Below are 16586 nucleotides of genomic sequence, written 5' to 3'. Positions count from 1 at the left end.
ATCTGTGAGACAGAAACAGAATTCTTTAAATGTTGAGCCAATAAAATGAATTGATGTTGAAGAAGAAGAAGAAGGGAAATGAAAGAAATAGAGGAGGAGGAGTGATAGACATGGACAGTATGGAGTAAGAAGATCGGGGGGGGGGTGCGTACCAGTCGGTGCAGTGTGTGAAACGTGAACTGTGTATGTGTGTGTGTGTGTGTGTGTGTGTGTGTGTGTGTGTGTGTGTGTGTGTGTGTGTGTGTGTGTGTGTAGGGGAGGATCCTCTCTCTAAAAGCCGCCTCAGAAACAGAGCGATCAGCAGAGAGTGAGAGGCACTGAGAAGGGAACACACACTCTGGTACTCTTAAAGTGGTCTATTGTACACACACACACACACACACACACACACACACACACTGAAGCTGCACTCTGGACTGACCACCTCAGGATACAACCCCTTAAGGACTGCATTGCCCATCATGCGCCAGCGGAGCCTCTCGGAGCTCCAGGGGGTCTCCGCCCGGAGGACTACCCAGGACGGAGCCTCGCGGGGCCCCCGGCCGAGGAGGGGGTCCTCCGGGCACCGGTGCCCGCCGAGGGGAGCCCCTCTCTGGGCATGGCTCCTGCTGGGGGCCCTGGTGGTTCCTGGAGCCTGGAGCTTTCTGAGCGAGGAGCAGGAGGAGCTGCTGGTGGAGCTTCATAACCACTACAGAGGACAGGTTTCTCCCAGCGCCTCTGCCATGCTGCCTCTGGTAAGACACCCGGCACCGGCCTTCATCTCACAATGTTTTATTTAGTATCATTTTATTCATGAACATCACCCCGAAATCAACCAGCAGATGAGAAACTGATGAAAAATATGTTAATGTTGTCCTTTAAATGTCAGGGGAAGTCTTCCTCTCTGAATACAGATGCACAAGTACAGACAGGAGAAACTCTAAAGGCATTTGGTTTACTCTGCAAAATATTTAATCTTTAATCTTTTGTGAACTAATTCCTCACAAGAATGTTTCCAAGAATTTCCCTGCAATTAATCGGCTGGTTAATCTTGTTCTTAATCTTAATCTGGTTTTAGTTAGACAACAACCTCCGGTTCTGAACAGTGAAGTCAGAGCTTCACGTGTTAAAGCTGCATTCTCTCTAGTGTCCACCAGGGGGCGACTCCTCTGGTTGTATAGAAGTCTAGTCTAAAATGACTCTACTTCTCTCTTGATTTATTCCCTCAGTAAACATTGTAAACATGAGTTTATGGTCTCAATCTCTAGTTTACAGTCTTCTTCAATACAGCATGATGTTCATTTAGTACATTATGCTCCATTTAGAGTCAGACAGACCATAAAGCAGGGGATGATTTAGGGGCGGGGCTACACGCTGATTGACAGGTTTCTACGTCACTCCTCCTCAGTCCAGATGTGGTCACTTCCTGTTCACTGGTTGTGAGAAAAACTACGTCCACTTCTTATATACAGTCTGTGGTTTTAGTCTAATTTACGAATAATTCAAATGTTTCAGAGGCTTATAAGCAACAAACAAGAAGAAAAACATACTCTTGACATTAAAGACAGGAAGCGATGACAACGACTTAAAAAAACATAAAACGTATTAAAACCTCAGAAGATCAGAATTAAACAAAAAATACAAAACTAAAATCATAAAGTTGTTAATAAGAATCATAATAAAGATCACAACCTGAACCCAGATTGAAGCACAAAGGCTAACCCAGTAACGTTAGCACAAAGGCTAAACCAGTAACGTTAGCACAAAGGCTAAACCAGTAACGTTAGCACAAAGGCTAAACCAGTAACGTTAGCACAAAGGCTAACCCAGTAACGTTAGCACAAAGGCTAAACCAGTAACGTTAGCACAAAGGCTAAACCAGTAACGTTAGCACAAAGGCTAAACCAGTAACGTTAGCATAAAGGCTAACCCAGTAGCACAACGGTTAATCCAGTAGCATTAGCATAAAAGCTAACCCAGAAGCAAAAAGAGTAACCCAGTAGCACAAACTATTTTAAAACTAACAAACAATAAATAAATGAGTCAAAAACATCTGCAGCCAGAAGAGACAGCAGGTTTTTGCAGCTTTTAATTGAATAGTAGAAGTTTTCAGTGAGAGCTCAGACGTCACAGACTGGTCTTTATTCTGCACTCGAGTATCGCTAATCAGATTTTTGCAGCACCACGACTCAGTCACTGAGCTTTATTGAGTGGAGATGATCTGGAATGTCCAAACCTCAGCAGGTCATTCTGAATCTATCTGTGGGGAATGAAACAAAAATATGTTTTTTGAGCGACCAGCCGCTTTAAAAGAAGCAGATGTATTTATAAAAGTTTAACATTACAACAGCTTTGTAAAGCAAATCATCCTGAGTATGAACATAAATGTGACATGAAGACAAACAATAAATAACATTAACCTTTAAAGACATTAAGGGACGTTTGTAGCTCCTGTTTCAGAGCAGGTTCTCTACACAAGAGGGACCACGAGTGATGCAAGTGTAAGGTGATTGGTCGATCACTGCAAATTAAAAAGACCTGTTAGCTGTGTAAACAACAGACAACAAACAACACAAACAGCAAACAACTTAAGAAAACACCGAGTGAAGTTAAGCTGTTTACGAGCACACAACCACTGAGCCAAATAACCAGAGAGAACCAGTTAACCCAGGAGCACAACGGCTAACCCAGTAGTACAAAAGCTAAGTAATGTTAGCACAACGGCTAATTCAGTGGTACAAAATCTAAGTAACGTTAGCACAACAGCTAACCCAGTGGTACAAAAACTAAGTAACGTTAGCACAACGGCTAATTCAGTGGTACAAAATCTAAGTAACGTTAGCACAACGGCTAATTCAGTGGTACAAAATCTAAGTAACGTTAGCACAACAGCTAACCCAGTGGTACAAAAACTAAGTAACATTAGCACAACGGCTAATTCAGTGGATTAAAAGCTAAGTAACGTTAGCACAACGGCTTGATCATAGTTACTGTACATTTAATTTAGTAGCCGATGGAGGACAGTTAAAGAAACACTCAGTGTTTTTTACTTCATCTGGTTTAGGAAAGATGTTAATGTGTTAATGTTAATTGGTTTTGCTGACTCTAGCTTCTGATGTCGCCCACCTTCCATAATACACAGAATATACCATGTACTAATATTCATAATATAATAACCACTCCAATGTATTAAGGAGTTTCAATCCTGAATATGAAAACTCAACAAAGAGAAATTAAGATGTTTCTACAAACATGTAATGAACATGTAATCGACGTTGTGTTTCTGTTAATGTCTTTGGAGACGTCTCTACTGTCCCGACTGTCTTCTAACTGTCTCCATGTGTGAGCTGCAGAGCGATGTCTGAGCGTAGCCTACAGCGGATATGTAAAGTCGAAAAAGATTGTGCGTGTGTCTGAGAGACGACGTCTGGATCAGATATTGTGGTGAAAAAAAAAGAAGAGGAAGGAGGAGGTAGATAAAAAAGACAAGGAGGAGAAGGAAGGAGACAAGGAAAGAAATAAAACTGATAGTCTAATAATTCTCTGTATATTCATCCGCTCGTCTTCTTCTGTTTCCGTTTCTCCAGAACACAAACACACAGCATGTAATCCTCTCCGTCTTCTTCTAATTATCTTTGTTTGGACCTGGTGTTCGTGTCCTTTGCTGATGAAACACACTTTGATTTTCTATTTCTGTTCAGCTGCCTTTCTTTCTCGGACACTTGTGTCCTGAATACAAAGAAAACCTTTTTTTATATATATGTTAATTTAATGTTTATTCTAACGCTCCAGTGAAAAACGAAAGAAGACTAAAGCTCTGTTTGTAGACACACTAGTGGCTCTGTGAGGCTTTAATACTGATTACAGATCAAATATTGGCAACAAGAAAAACGTAGAGAGAAAAACAGATTAAACTTTGTACGGTGGCCCTTTTAGGACACGTCTCACATTAAGGGTGCGTTCAGGAGCCACAGTCCTTTTAGTCCGATACTTTTGATTAGTTTTCTATTTAGTCTGGTTCGGTTTCACAGCGCACAGATAATACAAAAATATATGTGAGAGCTGTAACTTCTACGTAGAGAATGGCAGACTGTTCTTTTTGAATATTGCTGTCAAAGTTTTGTCCATCTTGACTTGGTTGTTTTGGTTAAAGCTGGACTTGGCTCAGCTGTCTGCTAACAAGCTAACGGGATCCTAAGTACCTTCTTATTTGTTTGATAGCTGAACATCTCTGATTTATTTAAGTGACAATAAACAACTACAATCGTGACCAGACAGCAACCTCCAGTTCTAAAGAGTGAAGTCAGAGCTTCATGTGTTGAAGCTGCCCCCTGATGGCCACTAGAGAGAATGCAGCTTTAACACGTGAAGCTCTGACTTCGGAGGTTGACTCCTGATTGAGACGTTTCATTGATCTCCTCCAGTCTTAGATCCTTGTCATGAACCCTGTTCGGTCAGTAAAGGTGTCCTCGTTCTCCATCAGGATCGTCTCTTTTTAACAGGAGAACCACTAAAAGCTCAGCAGAAATGCTGAGTAAATTGCAGCCATGGGTGTTTCCCTCCAGCTGAAAAGTGAACTTTAGAGGAGGAATCATCCTGGATGACAGACAGACAGGGAGTCGACTCGGGGCTGAGCAACAGAGGAGGAAGACTGTTGGGAAAGAGACGAAGAGCTGGAACACAATGTTTACAGAGAGAGAAAAAAATGAAAATTAGGTAGTGAATGAGTGAGCACCCAGAGGAATGTGTGTGTGTGTGTGTGTGTGTGTGTGTGTGTGTGTGTGTGTGTGCGTGCGTGCGTGTGTGTGGACCAGGAGAGGTCTCAGCCCGTCTCCGCCGGTATGGAAGCCCCACTGGGACATTTCCACATTCATGTTTTTTCTTTCTGCTTTTCAGCTGGAGAAAAAAATAAGAGGGAAAGAACGAGTGAAGGGAAGGAAAGAAGGAGTGAAGGAAGTAGAGAGTGAGGAGCAAAGAGAGGAAGAGGAGCGAGGAAGGAGGGAAGGAAAAAAGAAAAGGCAGGAAGGAAAGAGAAGAGGCGGATGAGAGAGAAAAGATGTAAAGAGACAAGGATTAAAAAAAAAGATGAGAGAAGATGGAGAGAACTGGGAGAGGATGAAGGTCAGCGTGTTGAACTGGGAGGACAGACTTCTGTTTCTGTTGCAGTCTGTAGAACGTAACTCCTGTCAGAAGGGGTTCAGAAAGGTGGACCGGGACCAGCAGACAAGTCTATCCAGTTAAAACTGGTTTGTGGACGTTTTGAAGACTCAAGTTCAGCGATTTGGTCGTCGCCATCTTGTTTTTTATCAACCAGTGAACAGGAAGTGACCATATCTGGACTGAGGAGGAGTGACGTAGAGACGCCGTATACGTCTCTGGTAGAGACCTGTCAATCACTGTGTAGCCCCGCCCCTAAAGCATCCCCTGCTTTATGGTCTGTTTGACTCTAAATGGAGCATAATGTACTAAATGAACATCATGCTGTATTGAAGAAGACTGTAAACTAGAGATTGAGACCATAAACTCATGTTTACAATGTTTACTGAGGGAATAAATCAAGAGAGAAGTAGAGTCATTTTAGACTAGACTTCTATACAACCAGAGGAGTCGCCCCCTGGTGGACACTAGAGAGAATGCAGCTTTAACACATGAAGCTCTGACTTCACTTTAAAGAACTGGAGGTTGATACCTGGTCAGCTCGCTACAGCGGTCGCTGTGACAACAGTACACATAAAAAATGGCCGCCGCTCCGACCATTTTACTCCTGTCATTCTATTTCTACGTAGCCTCTGAGGTACACGTTAGCATTAGCATCAATCACAAGTGTAGTGATGGCAGCTGAACAGATACTGTGGTTAGTTAACTCATCAATGACTTTTCTGTTGAGACATAGAGAAACAAAAATCAGCTGTTCACAGACCGAATGACCTCCAGTATGGCCGACAGAGTGTGTGTAAGTGTGTGTAAGTGTGTGTGTGTGTGTATGTGTAAGTGTGCATGACCCGAGAGTCATAACAGGCACCAGATGTTGAGAGAGCCTGGAGAGAGACAGGAATGTGGAGGAGACCCCTGACTATTGTTTGTGTTGTGTGTCATCACTGGACAAATAAACACACACACACACACACACACACACACACACACACACACACACACACACACACACACACACACACACACACACACACACACGCACGCACGCACGCACGCACACGCACGCACACACACACACACACTGTCCATTCTTTCGGTATCTTAGCAACAGTGACTCAAACCACATGATGGACATAACTGCCTGAGTTAAATATGTCAATCTGTTCCGTCTCATCAGAGAATAAAGGAAATAACTTGAATCATGATGCTGGTGACTTTTCTATTGTTACTGTCAACAAAAGCAACACGTTGGTCCGTCTTTAAATACGGTCTGACTTCCTGTCTGTGGCCCATTGGTTCCTGCTGAAGACGTCGATCTTTAGAAACACAGACCTATAGTTTCATCAGGGACTTTTCTGTTGTTGAATATTTACAAGACATATTTTAGACAGTTTAAAACAATCGGTATCCGTTTAAATGAACGCTATATTTAGAATGTTTCCAGCTGTTTACGTTGCTGTCAGACAGACCTGAAGCTGGTATCTGTGATCTCTACAAACACACCAGACTCCATTCACAGAAACAGGGATTCTACCTCTCTAGAGATGGAGAGATCACAGATACCAGCCGGTCCTCCCAGTTCTTGCCTCAATGTAAACTCTGATTATCGTCCTGATTCAGTCTGTAAATGATTATTATTCACAGGAAATGCATATCTATAAATTCAGTGATTCCTTCTGATAATCCCTGCAGCTGACTTTAAATGTTTCTTGACTTTCCTTCTTCCTGCACATCTTTTACACATTTCCTCGATATGAAATTAAATACATCATATTTCCCACAATATTTTCTTCCAGCTGTTCCGGCTGTTAAATTCACTGAACGTCTCACAAATCATCAAACTTAAGCGGTTCACTGAATCAGCACCAACGATCTGTGGTTGATTTTATAACATTATATAAGTGATAAAGCGTGTCATATAATGAAACAATGCCACACGATTTAATAAAACGTAATAAATCACAAACAGCGACACAATAAAATCATCATGCTAATTAAAAGCAGGTTTAAGAGGGAAACATAAAACACAGATGGGATATGAACTCTCTCTCTCTCTCTCTCTCTCTCTCTCTCTCTCTCTCTCTCTCTCTCTCTCTCTCTCTCTCTCTCTCTCTCTCTCTCTCTCTCTCAGTGGTCCACCTAGTCCCGCCCTGCTGTGCTGTGATTGGCTTAGACCTCATTGGCTCGAATGTTCGGCTCATTTTGCAAGACTTCCTTCAGGGCTTTCTACCAAACATTGATCTTTTTTCAGTACATTTTGCATCCTGTAACCAGAGTAGCATGAACGTGGAATTAGCAAGCTAGCTAGCTAACTAGCCACTAAGTGAGTGAAATTAATCAACTTCATACCAAAGACTCTTGTCCCCAGATAATCTGCCAATCGCAGCACAGTAGGGCGGGACTGACAATGCTGCATTCAACTATCGGTTTGAACTTGCCGTTATGTATTTTCAGTCGGGGTTTCGGCACATTTTAAACGTCTGCTTCACAATATTTTCTAAAGGAGAGAATCTTTTGTCTGGTTGTTTAGTCCTCAGCAGCATAATTTTTGCTGAATTCTGTTCTCCTAAACTTCTGGTGGCTCTCTGCAGAGATGGGACCCGAGCCTGAAGGTGATCGCAGAGGGCTACGCTGCTAAGTGCATCTGGAACCACAACCCAGAACTGGAGGACACCGGAGAGAACCTGTACGTCGGTACCGGGCCTCTGGACCTCCGAGAGGCTCTGGAGAAGTGGTTTCTGGGTGAGTTCGGGGCTGTTTGTAGAACCAAACTCTGCAGTAGCTGGTCCTCCATCTCAAAGAAATATCTTCTTTCAGTCAGCATCTAGCATTCAGGTATTTCACTCCGTGTTTGGTGGAGACCAAAACTAGAGCTAGAAGAGAGCGAGCATTGGACTCAAACTAGCTAACAGCTGTAGAACAGGACATGATGGATGAAGACACACCTGCTGTGTGACCGTCTCCACTTTAAGTTAATGCAAAGTAAGAACAATCCAACCATAGAAGAACTATGTGAGGAAATAACATTCTGTTCAGCGGACACTTTGAATACTTTAAGTACCTTCTACTGTTACTTCAGTAAAGTTATTAATGCAGGACTTTTACTTGTAATGTAGTATTTTAGTGTGGTATTAGTACTTCATTTGAAAGATAATTAAATATATATATATATATATATATATATATATATATATATATATATATAATATATTGTAATGTAATTGACTCATATAGAACATCTGGACTATGACTTCCAAAACAACAGCTGTGATGAAGACCAGATGTGTGGACACTATACACAGGTCAGATACAAATACATAGACGTATATATTTATACACACATTTGTATACCTGGACAGGGTCTGAATTGTGTGTGTGTGTGTGTGTGTGTTACAGATGGTGTGGGCAGACACACACAGAGTCGGCTGTGCGTTCCATCTCTGTAACAACATGGAGGGTTTGGACTGGGAGAGAGTCTCCTACCTCGTCTGCAACTACTACCCAGCGTCAGTACTACTACTACTACTACTACTACTACTGATACTACAGCTACTACCCAGCGTCAGTACTACTACTACTACTACTACTACTGATACTACAGCTACTACCCAGTGTCAGTACTACTACTACTACTACTACTACTACTACAGCTACTACCCAGCGTCAGTACTACTACTACTACTACTACTACTACGGATACTACAGCTACTACCCAGCGTCAGTACTACTACTACTACTACTACTACTACTGATACTACAGCTACTACCCAGCGTCAGTACTACTACTACTACTACTACTACTACTACTACTACTACTACTACTGATACTACAGCTACTACCCAGCGTCAGTACTACTACTACTACTACTACTACTACTACTGATACTACAACTACTACCCAGCATCAGTACTACTACTACTACTACTAGTACTACTACTACTACTACCCAGCATCAGTACTACTACTACTACTACTAGTACTACTACTACTACTGATACTACAGCTACTACCCAGCGTCAGTACTACTACTACTACTACTACTACTACTACTACTGATACTACAGCTACTACCCAGCGTCAGTACTACTACTACTACTACTACTACTGATACTACAACTACTACCCAGCGTCAGTACTACTACTACTACTACTACTGATACTACAACTACTACCCAGCGTCAGTACTACTACTACTACTACTAGTACTACTACTACTACTACCCAGCATCAGTACTACTACTACTACTACTACTACTACTACTACTACTACTACTACTACTACTACTATTACTACTACCCAGCGTCAGTACTACTATTACTACTACTACTACTACTACCCAGCGTCAGTACTACTAGTACTACTACTACTACTACCACTACTACCCAGCGTCAGTACTACTACTACTACTGATACTACAGCTACTACCCAGCGTCAGTACTACTACTACTACTACTACTGATACTACAACTACTACCCAGCGTCAGTACTACTACTACTAGTACTACTACTACTACTACCCAGCGTCAGTACTACTACTACTACTACCACTACTACTACTACCCAGCGTCAGTACTACTACTACTACTACTACCCAGCGTCAGTACTACTACTACTACTACTACTACCACTACTACCCAGCGTCAGTACTACTACTACTACTACCACTACTACCCAGCGTCAGTACTACTACTACTACTACTACCACTACTACCCAGCGTCAGTACTACTACTACTACTACTAGTACTACTACTACTACTACCCAGCGTCAGTACTACTACTACTACTACTAGTACTACTACTACTACTGATACTACAGCTACTACCCAGCGTCAGTACTACTACTACTACTACTACTACTACTGATACTACAGCTACTACCCAGCGTCAGTACTACTACTACTACTACTACTACTGATACTACAACTACTACCCAGCGTCAGTACTACTACTACTACTACTACTGATACTACAACTACTACCCAGCGTCAGTACTACTACTACTACTACTAGTACTACTACTACTACTACCCAGCATCAGTACTACTACTACTACTACTACTACTACTACTACTACTACTATTACTACTACCCAGCGTCAGTACTACTACTACTACTACTACTACTACTACTACCCAGCGTCAGTACTACTACTACTACTACTACTACTACCACTACTACCCAGCGTCAGTACTACTACTACTACTGATACTACAGCTACTACCCAGCGTCAGTACTACTACTACTACTACTACTGATACTACAACTACTACCCAGCGTCAGTACTACTACTACTAGTACTACTACTACTACTACCCAGCGTCAGTACTAATACTACTACTACCACTACTACTACTACCCAGCGTCAGTACTACTACTACTACTACTACCCAGCGTCAGTACTACTACTACTACTACTACTACCACTACTACCCAGCGTCAGTACTACTACTACTACTACTACCACCACTACTACCCAGCGTCAGTACTACTACTACTACTACTAAAATTAGCACTACTACTACTACTACTACTACCACTACTACCCAGCGTCAGTACTACTACTACTACTACTAAAATTAGCACTACTACTACTACTACTACTACCACTACTACCCAGCGTCAGTACTACTACTACTACTACTAAAACTAGCACTACTACTACTACTACTACTACTACTACTACTACTACCCAGCATCAGTACTACTACTACTACTACTACTACCACAACAGTACTACTACTAAAACTAGCACTACTACTACTACTACCACTACTACCCAGCGTTAGTACTACTACTACTACTACTACCACTACTACCCAGCGTCAGTACTACTACTACTACTACTACTACTACTACTACTACTACTGATACTACTACTACTACTACTACTATCACTACTACTACTACTGATACTACTACTACTACTACTACTGATACTACTACTACTGATACTACTACTACTACTACTACGACTGATACTACTACTACTACTACTACTATCACTACTACTACTACTACTGATACTACTACTATCACTACTACTACTACTGCTACTACTACTACCATCACTACTACTACTACTATCACTACTACTACTACTATCACTACTACTACCACCACAACAGTACTACCACTAAAACTAGCATTACTACTACTGATACTACAACTACTACCCAGCGTCAGTACTACTACTACTACTACTACTACTACTACTACTACTACCCAGCATCAGTACTACTACTACTACTACTACCACTACTACCCAGCGTCAGTACTACTACTACTACTACTACCCAGCGTCAGTACTACTACCACAACAACAGTACTATACTACTACTACTAAAACTAGCACTACTACTACTGATACTGATACTACAACTACTACCCAGCGTCAGTACTACTACTACTACTACTGATACTACTGATGCTACCCAGCGTCTCCTCTACTGTTAATGACTCCACATAGTACCAGTGATAGTACTCCTGCTGTTTCACTTCTGGTAGAAGAGCTCCACCTTGTGGACTAAAAACCTTTCTTCACAGTGTTTGTGTTCATGTTTAATTTAATATATCTAGCTATAATGTAATTATTTATATTTTGGTTTATGAGACGTCTTTGTGTCTTTTAATATGAGACACTAAAGGTGAAGACATTGTTTTTCATAGAGTGGTCCATTTAGAGACTTTGGTCTATTTATCTTCCTCGAGGAAAGAAAACATTTATTTCACTTCTTTGTTTGTTTACGTATGTAGATTTCTACTAAATTCACCAAACGTTACCTTTACATAACGCCTCATTTGCATATTTAAACACAACATTTCATAGAACTTGTAACAGAATAGCTGCTGGTGTTGCTGTGAGTGATGAAGTGGTGAAGTTTGATGGTGATATCTACTAGTTCATGTTGTGACCCTCTTCACCTGGAGACTCTTCTAAATGTCTGGACTTTAACTAAACGTCTCTTTAAAGGAGCTTTTCTATCAATGGAGTTTTTCTCACACTCTGATCCAGAAATCTCCACTTCAGTAGTTCTGACATCCACCAAACTTCACACCTTCATTCCTCTCTGTGTGCTGAAGCTTTCTACAGTGTTATCGTTTTGTTTGTTTTAACCTCATTCACCTGTAGTGTCTCTTTAAATGTCTTCAGAGGGAACTACGAGGACGAGAGGCCGTTTGTTGAAGGTGAATGGTGCTCCAGATGTCCGGAAAACCTCCAGAAGTGTGAAAACAACCTCTGTGGTACGACTCTCCTCACTCCTCCGTCTCTCTACATTCACCTCCGTTCTATAGTCTCTCTCTCTCTCACGTGTGACAGACTTTAAACCTCTTGGACTCGAGCGACCCCCCGGTGGGGGCGGAGCATTCATCCAAACATTCATTCACTCATAACGTGCACTCATCAGTAAGGAGTAGAATGACGTCATAGCTGCTCAAACTGCAGCTCCTGCGCTACAAAGTCATCTCAGCTGTTTGTACGAACTCCAAACACAACATGTGACAAAGCTACGTCTAAAACCAAGAACCACGATCCACACAGCGCCCCCTAGGCAGACCCACTCGACACATTTATGACAATAACGTTTTGAAAAATTCATTCAATGCTAACAGCCGTTAGCTCCGGAGATCGCTAGCGACCAGACGTCACAGCCATGTTGTTCATATTCCGCTACGACACAGCCTCGCAGTTTTACTTACAAAACAAAGCCTCATAATCATAAACCAGCTTCTTACTTTGAGATGTTCTGCAGCAAAACAAAAATTAATCCGTTCATGTTTACTGTCTATCTGTTCATCGGACGCCCCTCTGTGTGGATTCAAAGCCGGCGCTGCCGTCGTGTGTCTCGTGCGCTGCTAGCAGAAGGGGCGGGGTTATACGTATCAGCAAATCAGATTTGAGAAATTTGACACTCGGGTAGTTTTTATTTTCTGATTGAATGACAGAATCCGTTAGTCAAAGTCACGTTAGGTTGTCTCAACAGAGCAGGCTGTGACGCGTCTATGGAATGTTCATTGGGTCAAATCGGCCCTTCACACAGGCTGAAAGGCTTTGGAGGATAAAAAAAACTGGAATTCAGACGATAAAATCCCATGGATGACAAACATGAACAGTCTCAGAGAGGATCCAGGCTCTCAACATGATGCCAAACTGCTGCATATGGATAGATTAAACACTATTAGTGATAAAAGAAGTGAAATATATAATTATATAGTATATAAAATTACAATGGAACAGCTGGAACAAAATTACATTTTGGTTGACCTCGTTTGACCTCTCCGTACTAGATCAAGATGTACTAGATAAAGCTTCACTTTATCAAAGTAAACATGTGTTTAGAGACCCTCAACATATAGTTCTATGATCTGGGAGAGCTGGAAAGCTCATATCTACATGATTTCTAATAAAGAAATATCCTGAAATTACTTTTTTGCTTCAATTTGTGCTGTGTGCCATCTTAATTTACTCTTAACCAGTAACATATATACTGATATTTACACATATCAACACATCTCACAAGTGTTAGGGTTATTTTAATACCAAAAGTATTAAAGTATGAAAATAGCCTCATTATCGTATGAGTTTGCTATTTTCAAGCTGAGGGCCTAAAAATAAGGTTAGAGTCCAAGAGGTTCAGTTCTGGTTCTGCAGGTTTCACGTCCAGACAGCTGCTTCTTGGCCTTTATCTGGTCCTGAACCAGTCTCAGTTTAGTCCTGATCCTCTATCAGACCTCCATCAGTAAAGAGAGTTATTCTTAATGCTTCCTAATAGTAACTTTTAAAGTCTGTTCATTGTCACGAGAAGATCTGTGAAAGTTTTGAAACGTATTTCCTTCTGTTGTTTGTTGTCTAGTTGCTGACACGGCGGAGGAGGACGACGATGATGAAGATGATGACGAGGAGATGGATTTAGAGGAGGAGACAGTTGTGCCTCCTCCAGGAACATCTGGCCCCACCCTCCAGCCTGAAGAGGAGGAGGCAACTGCTCCTCCTCCAGGAACATCTGGCCCCTCCCTCCAGCCCGAGGAGGAGAAAGAGGAGGAGGCAGTTGTTCCTCCTCCAGTAACATCTGGCCCCTCCTTCCAGCCTGAGGAGGAGAAAGAGGAGGAGGCAGTTGTTCCTCCTCCAGGAACATCTGGCCCCTCCTTCCAGCCTAAAGAGGAGGAAGAGGAGGAGGCAGTTGTTCCTCTCCCTACAACAACTGACCCTGATGTCCAGCCTGCCACCACCACTGCTACTCCCAGTACCACCACCACCACAGCAGAAGGCGACTCTGAGGACCCCCAACCACCAGATACACCTGCTCCGGGCACCCACCCTCCAGAAGTCCCCTCAACTCCACAGGGAAAGGAGGAGAAGACCGAAGAGAAGATGGAGGAAACTTTAGATAAGATGGAGGGAAAAAAGGAGAAAGACGTTAAACAAAACATATACCAGAACACCAAAGTTAGCGTCGCCGGTGCTGATTCAGCATCCTCACCTTCTCTCCTTCTGTTAGTCTGTCTGACTGGGATCCTGACTCTGAGGCTGTGAGGAGGAGGAGGAGGAGGAGGAGGAGGAGACTCCTCGTTGACTGCACATTACCGTGTTAACCCGCCCTCCATGGTAACCAACACATTCCCCATCTCCTCAGAAGTAATGTGGGTCAATTAATAATTCACACTCATCAGAAAATATCTGCATGTAGTCTGGGCTGAGATCCGGGTCGAATGATGTGGTGCATAACCTGCTTCGACCTGCTTGGAAATACAAAAGATATCACTGACCAGGACTAAACATGTTGTGTTCTAGCATACTCTAGAGATTACCGACACTAGCCTTCACCGTTAACGTTGACATCCCTCCAGCTCGTTCTTGATCCTGCCTACAAAGCTGTTGATTGGTCGACAGCCGTCCCTGAGCACAACGCCAGACCTGATTCAGAGCTCTGAAAGCAGGCTAGCTGTTTCCCTTTGCTTCCAGTCTTTGTGCTAAGCTAAGCTAATTGTATTGGTTTCCTCATCTACAAAAACATCAGATTAGTGATTTTCCTCCAAAACGTTGTTTGTTGGCGACTTTAAAGTCCTCATTCCACGTTTCTTTTGTTTTGCCGAGGTGGGTTTTGAAGTTCATCATGATGCTGTTTTGTTGAGCTCATAAAACGACGAATTAAAAACACTGAAACGTCCGAAAACAGACGAAGCTTTTCAACCCCTAACGTGTTTAATTTCAGCTGCCGGATAATGAAACATGTTTGACATTGAGATGTGTGAGTTTGCTGTCAGAGCTTTGACACAGAACGGGTTGAAGAGCTGTAAAGAGAGGTCGCTCACACAGCAGGAGGACCAGCAGAGCCTCTCAGACGGCCTCCTCATGCTCAGCAGATACCAACGTACAGTTTCATCTCACGTGTTCTAGTGTTTAGTGAATGCAGGAGAAATGAGTGCTGAAAAGTCTTTGTTGTTACTGACGACCCTGCTGCTGCTTCTTCTTCTTCTCCTTCTTCTTCTTCATCATATATATCCACTGTGCATCATTTACTGTCTCAGACTGGAACTGCTACTGGACAGAGTCTCTAATAATGTACATGATCTCTGTTACACCGTCTGAGACAACAGGAAGTAACCGTCCTCAATAACTTTAGCAAAGACTGCTGTAAATGTTTGTATATAAGATTAATAAAGAAATAAACACGATTTCTTCTTTTTCACAGTTTGACGGTTTCTTTATTTTGTGCATCATTTGAATCTTTGTTCACGTTTTGATTCGCTGAACTGATGTCCAGCAGTGCAGGAAGTACTAATACCACAGTGTATAAATACTCAGTTACAAGTAAAAGTCATGCGTTCAAATTGTTACTTAAGTAATAGTGCAAAAGTATTAGAATGAAAATGATTGAAAGTACCACGAGTATTATGCAGAATGTCTCAATAATATTATAATATTGATGCATTATTAAAATGAAAGGTGGAGCTCATTTGAACAACTTGATATTCTGCTGGTTTCTGTAAGAACACATCATCACTTATCTCTTCATTATATTTAGTTTTAATGATCTGAATGTGTAAAGTAACTAAAGCTGTCAGACAAATGTATTGAAGTATAAAGTAGGATAACGTGGAAATACTGTAAAGTGTAAAATATAAATAAACAAGATAAATAACAAGATAATTATGAACGAGATAAGAGAAAGTATCTCACAACCCAGCGTGTTCATACGGCGGATCCTCGTTTACTGTGAACACAGTGAGGATGATGATGGTGGAAACGGACCGACGACAGGACGAAGAGGGAGGAGAGTGACTGAAGTCAGAAGTTTAAAGAGACGCGGAAATACAAACGTGGAGGAGGAAGAGAGCGCTTGAAATATTCATTGCTAACTGCTCTCAGGCTATTTCTGGTGCTACATTACTGCATACAACCCAGTGTGTGTGTGTGTGTGTGTGTGTGTGTGTGTGTGTGTGTGTGTGTG

The 16586-nt window shown here is 42.0% G+C and overlaps 1 protein-coding gene across 1 annotated transcript; it reads left to right on the top strand.

The window, feature by feature from the left end:
• Positions 1–255: 255 nt before the first annotated feature.
• Positions 256–15829, top strand: LOC137888697 (peptidase inhibitor 16-like). Its single transcript, XM_068732133.1, has 6 exons — positions 256–734; positions 7725–7875; positions 8368–8435; positions 8530–8639; positions 12287–12378; positions 13989–15829. The coding sequence occupies exons 1-6, from the start codon at positions 462–464 to the stop codon at positions 14666–14668; spliced, it is 1374 nt and encodes a 457-aa protein (XP_068588234.1). The 5' UTR covers positions 256–461; the 3' UTR covers positions 14669–15829.
• Positions 15830–16586: the final 757 nt, after the last annotated feature.

This window comes from Cebidichthys violaceus, unplaced genomic scaffold (genome assembly GCF_023349555.1).
Source record: "Cebidichthys violaceus isolate CVI_PGR_0920_01 unplaced genomic scaffold, fCebVio1.0.p SCAF_57, whole genome shotgun sequence".
Classification (NCBI taxonomy): Eukaryota; Metazoa; Chordata; class Actinopteri; order Perciformes; family Stichaeidae; genus Cebidichthys; species Cebidichthys violaceus.
The sequence above is the reverse complement of the archived record's forward strand: the minus strand, read 5'-3'. Positions and strand labels throughout refer to the sequence as shown.

Coding starts and splice junctions, on each gene's coding strand:
- LOC137888697 (XM_068732133.1), top strand. CDS start 462: ATGCGCCAGCGGAGCCTCTCGGAGCTCCAGGGGGTCTCCGCCCGGAGG. Junction 735..7,724: donor CCTCTGCCATGCTGCCTCTG/GTAAGACACCCG, acceptor GGCTCTCTGCAG/AGATGGGACCCGAGCCTGAA. Junction 8,436..8,529: donor TGTGTGGACACTATACACAG/GTCAGATACAAA, acceptor TGTGTGTTACAG/ATGGTGTGGGCAGACACACA.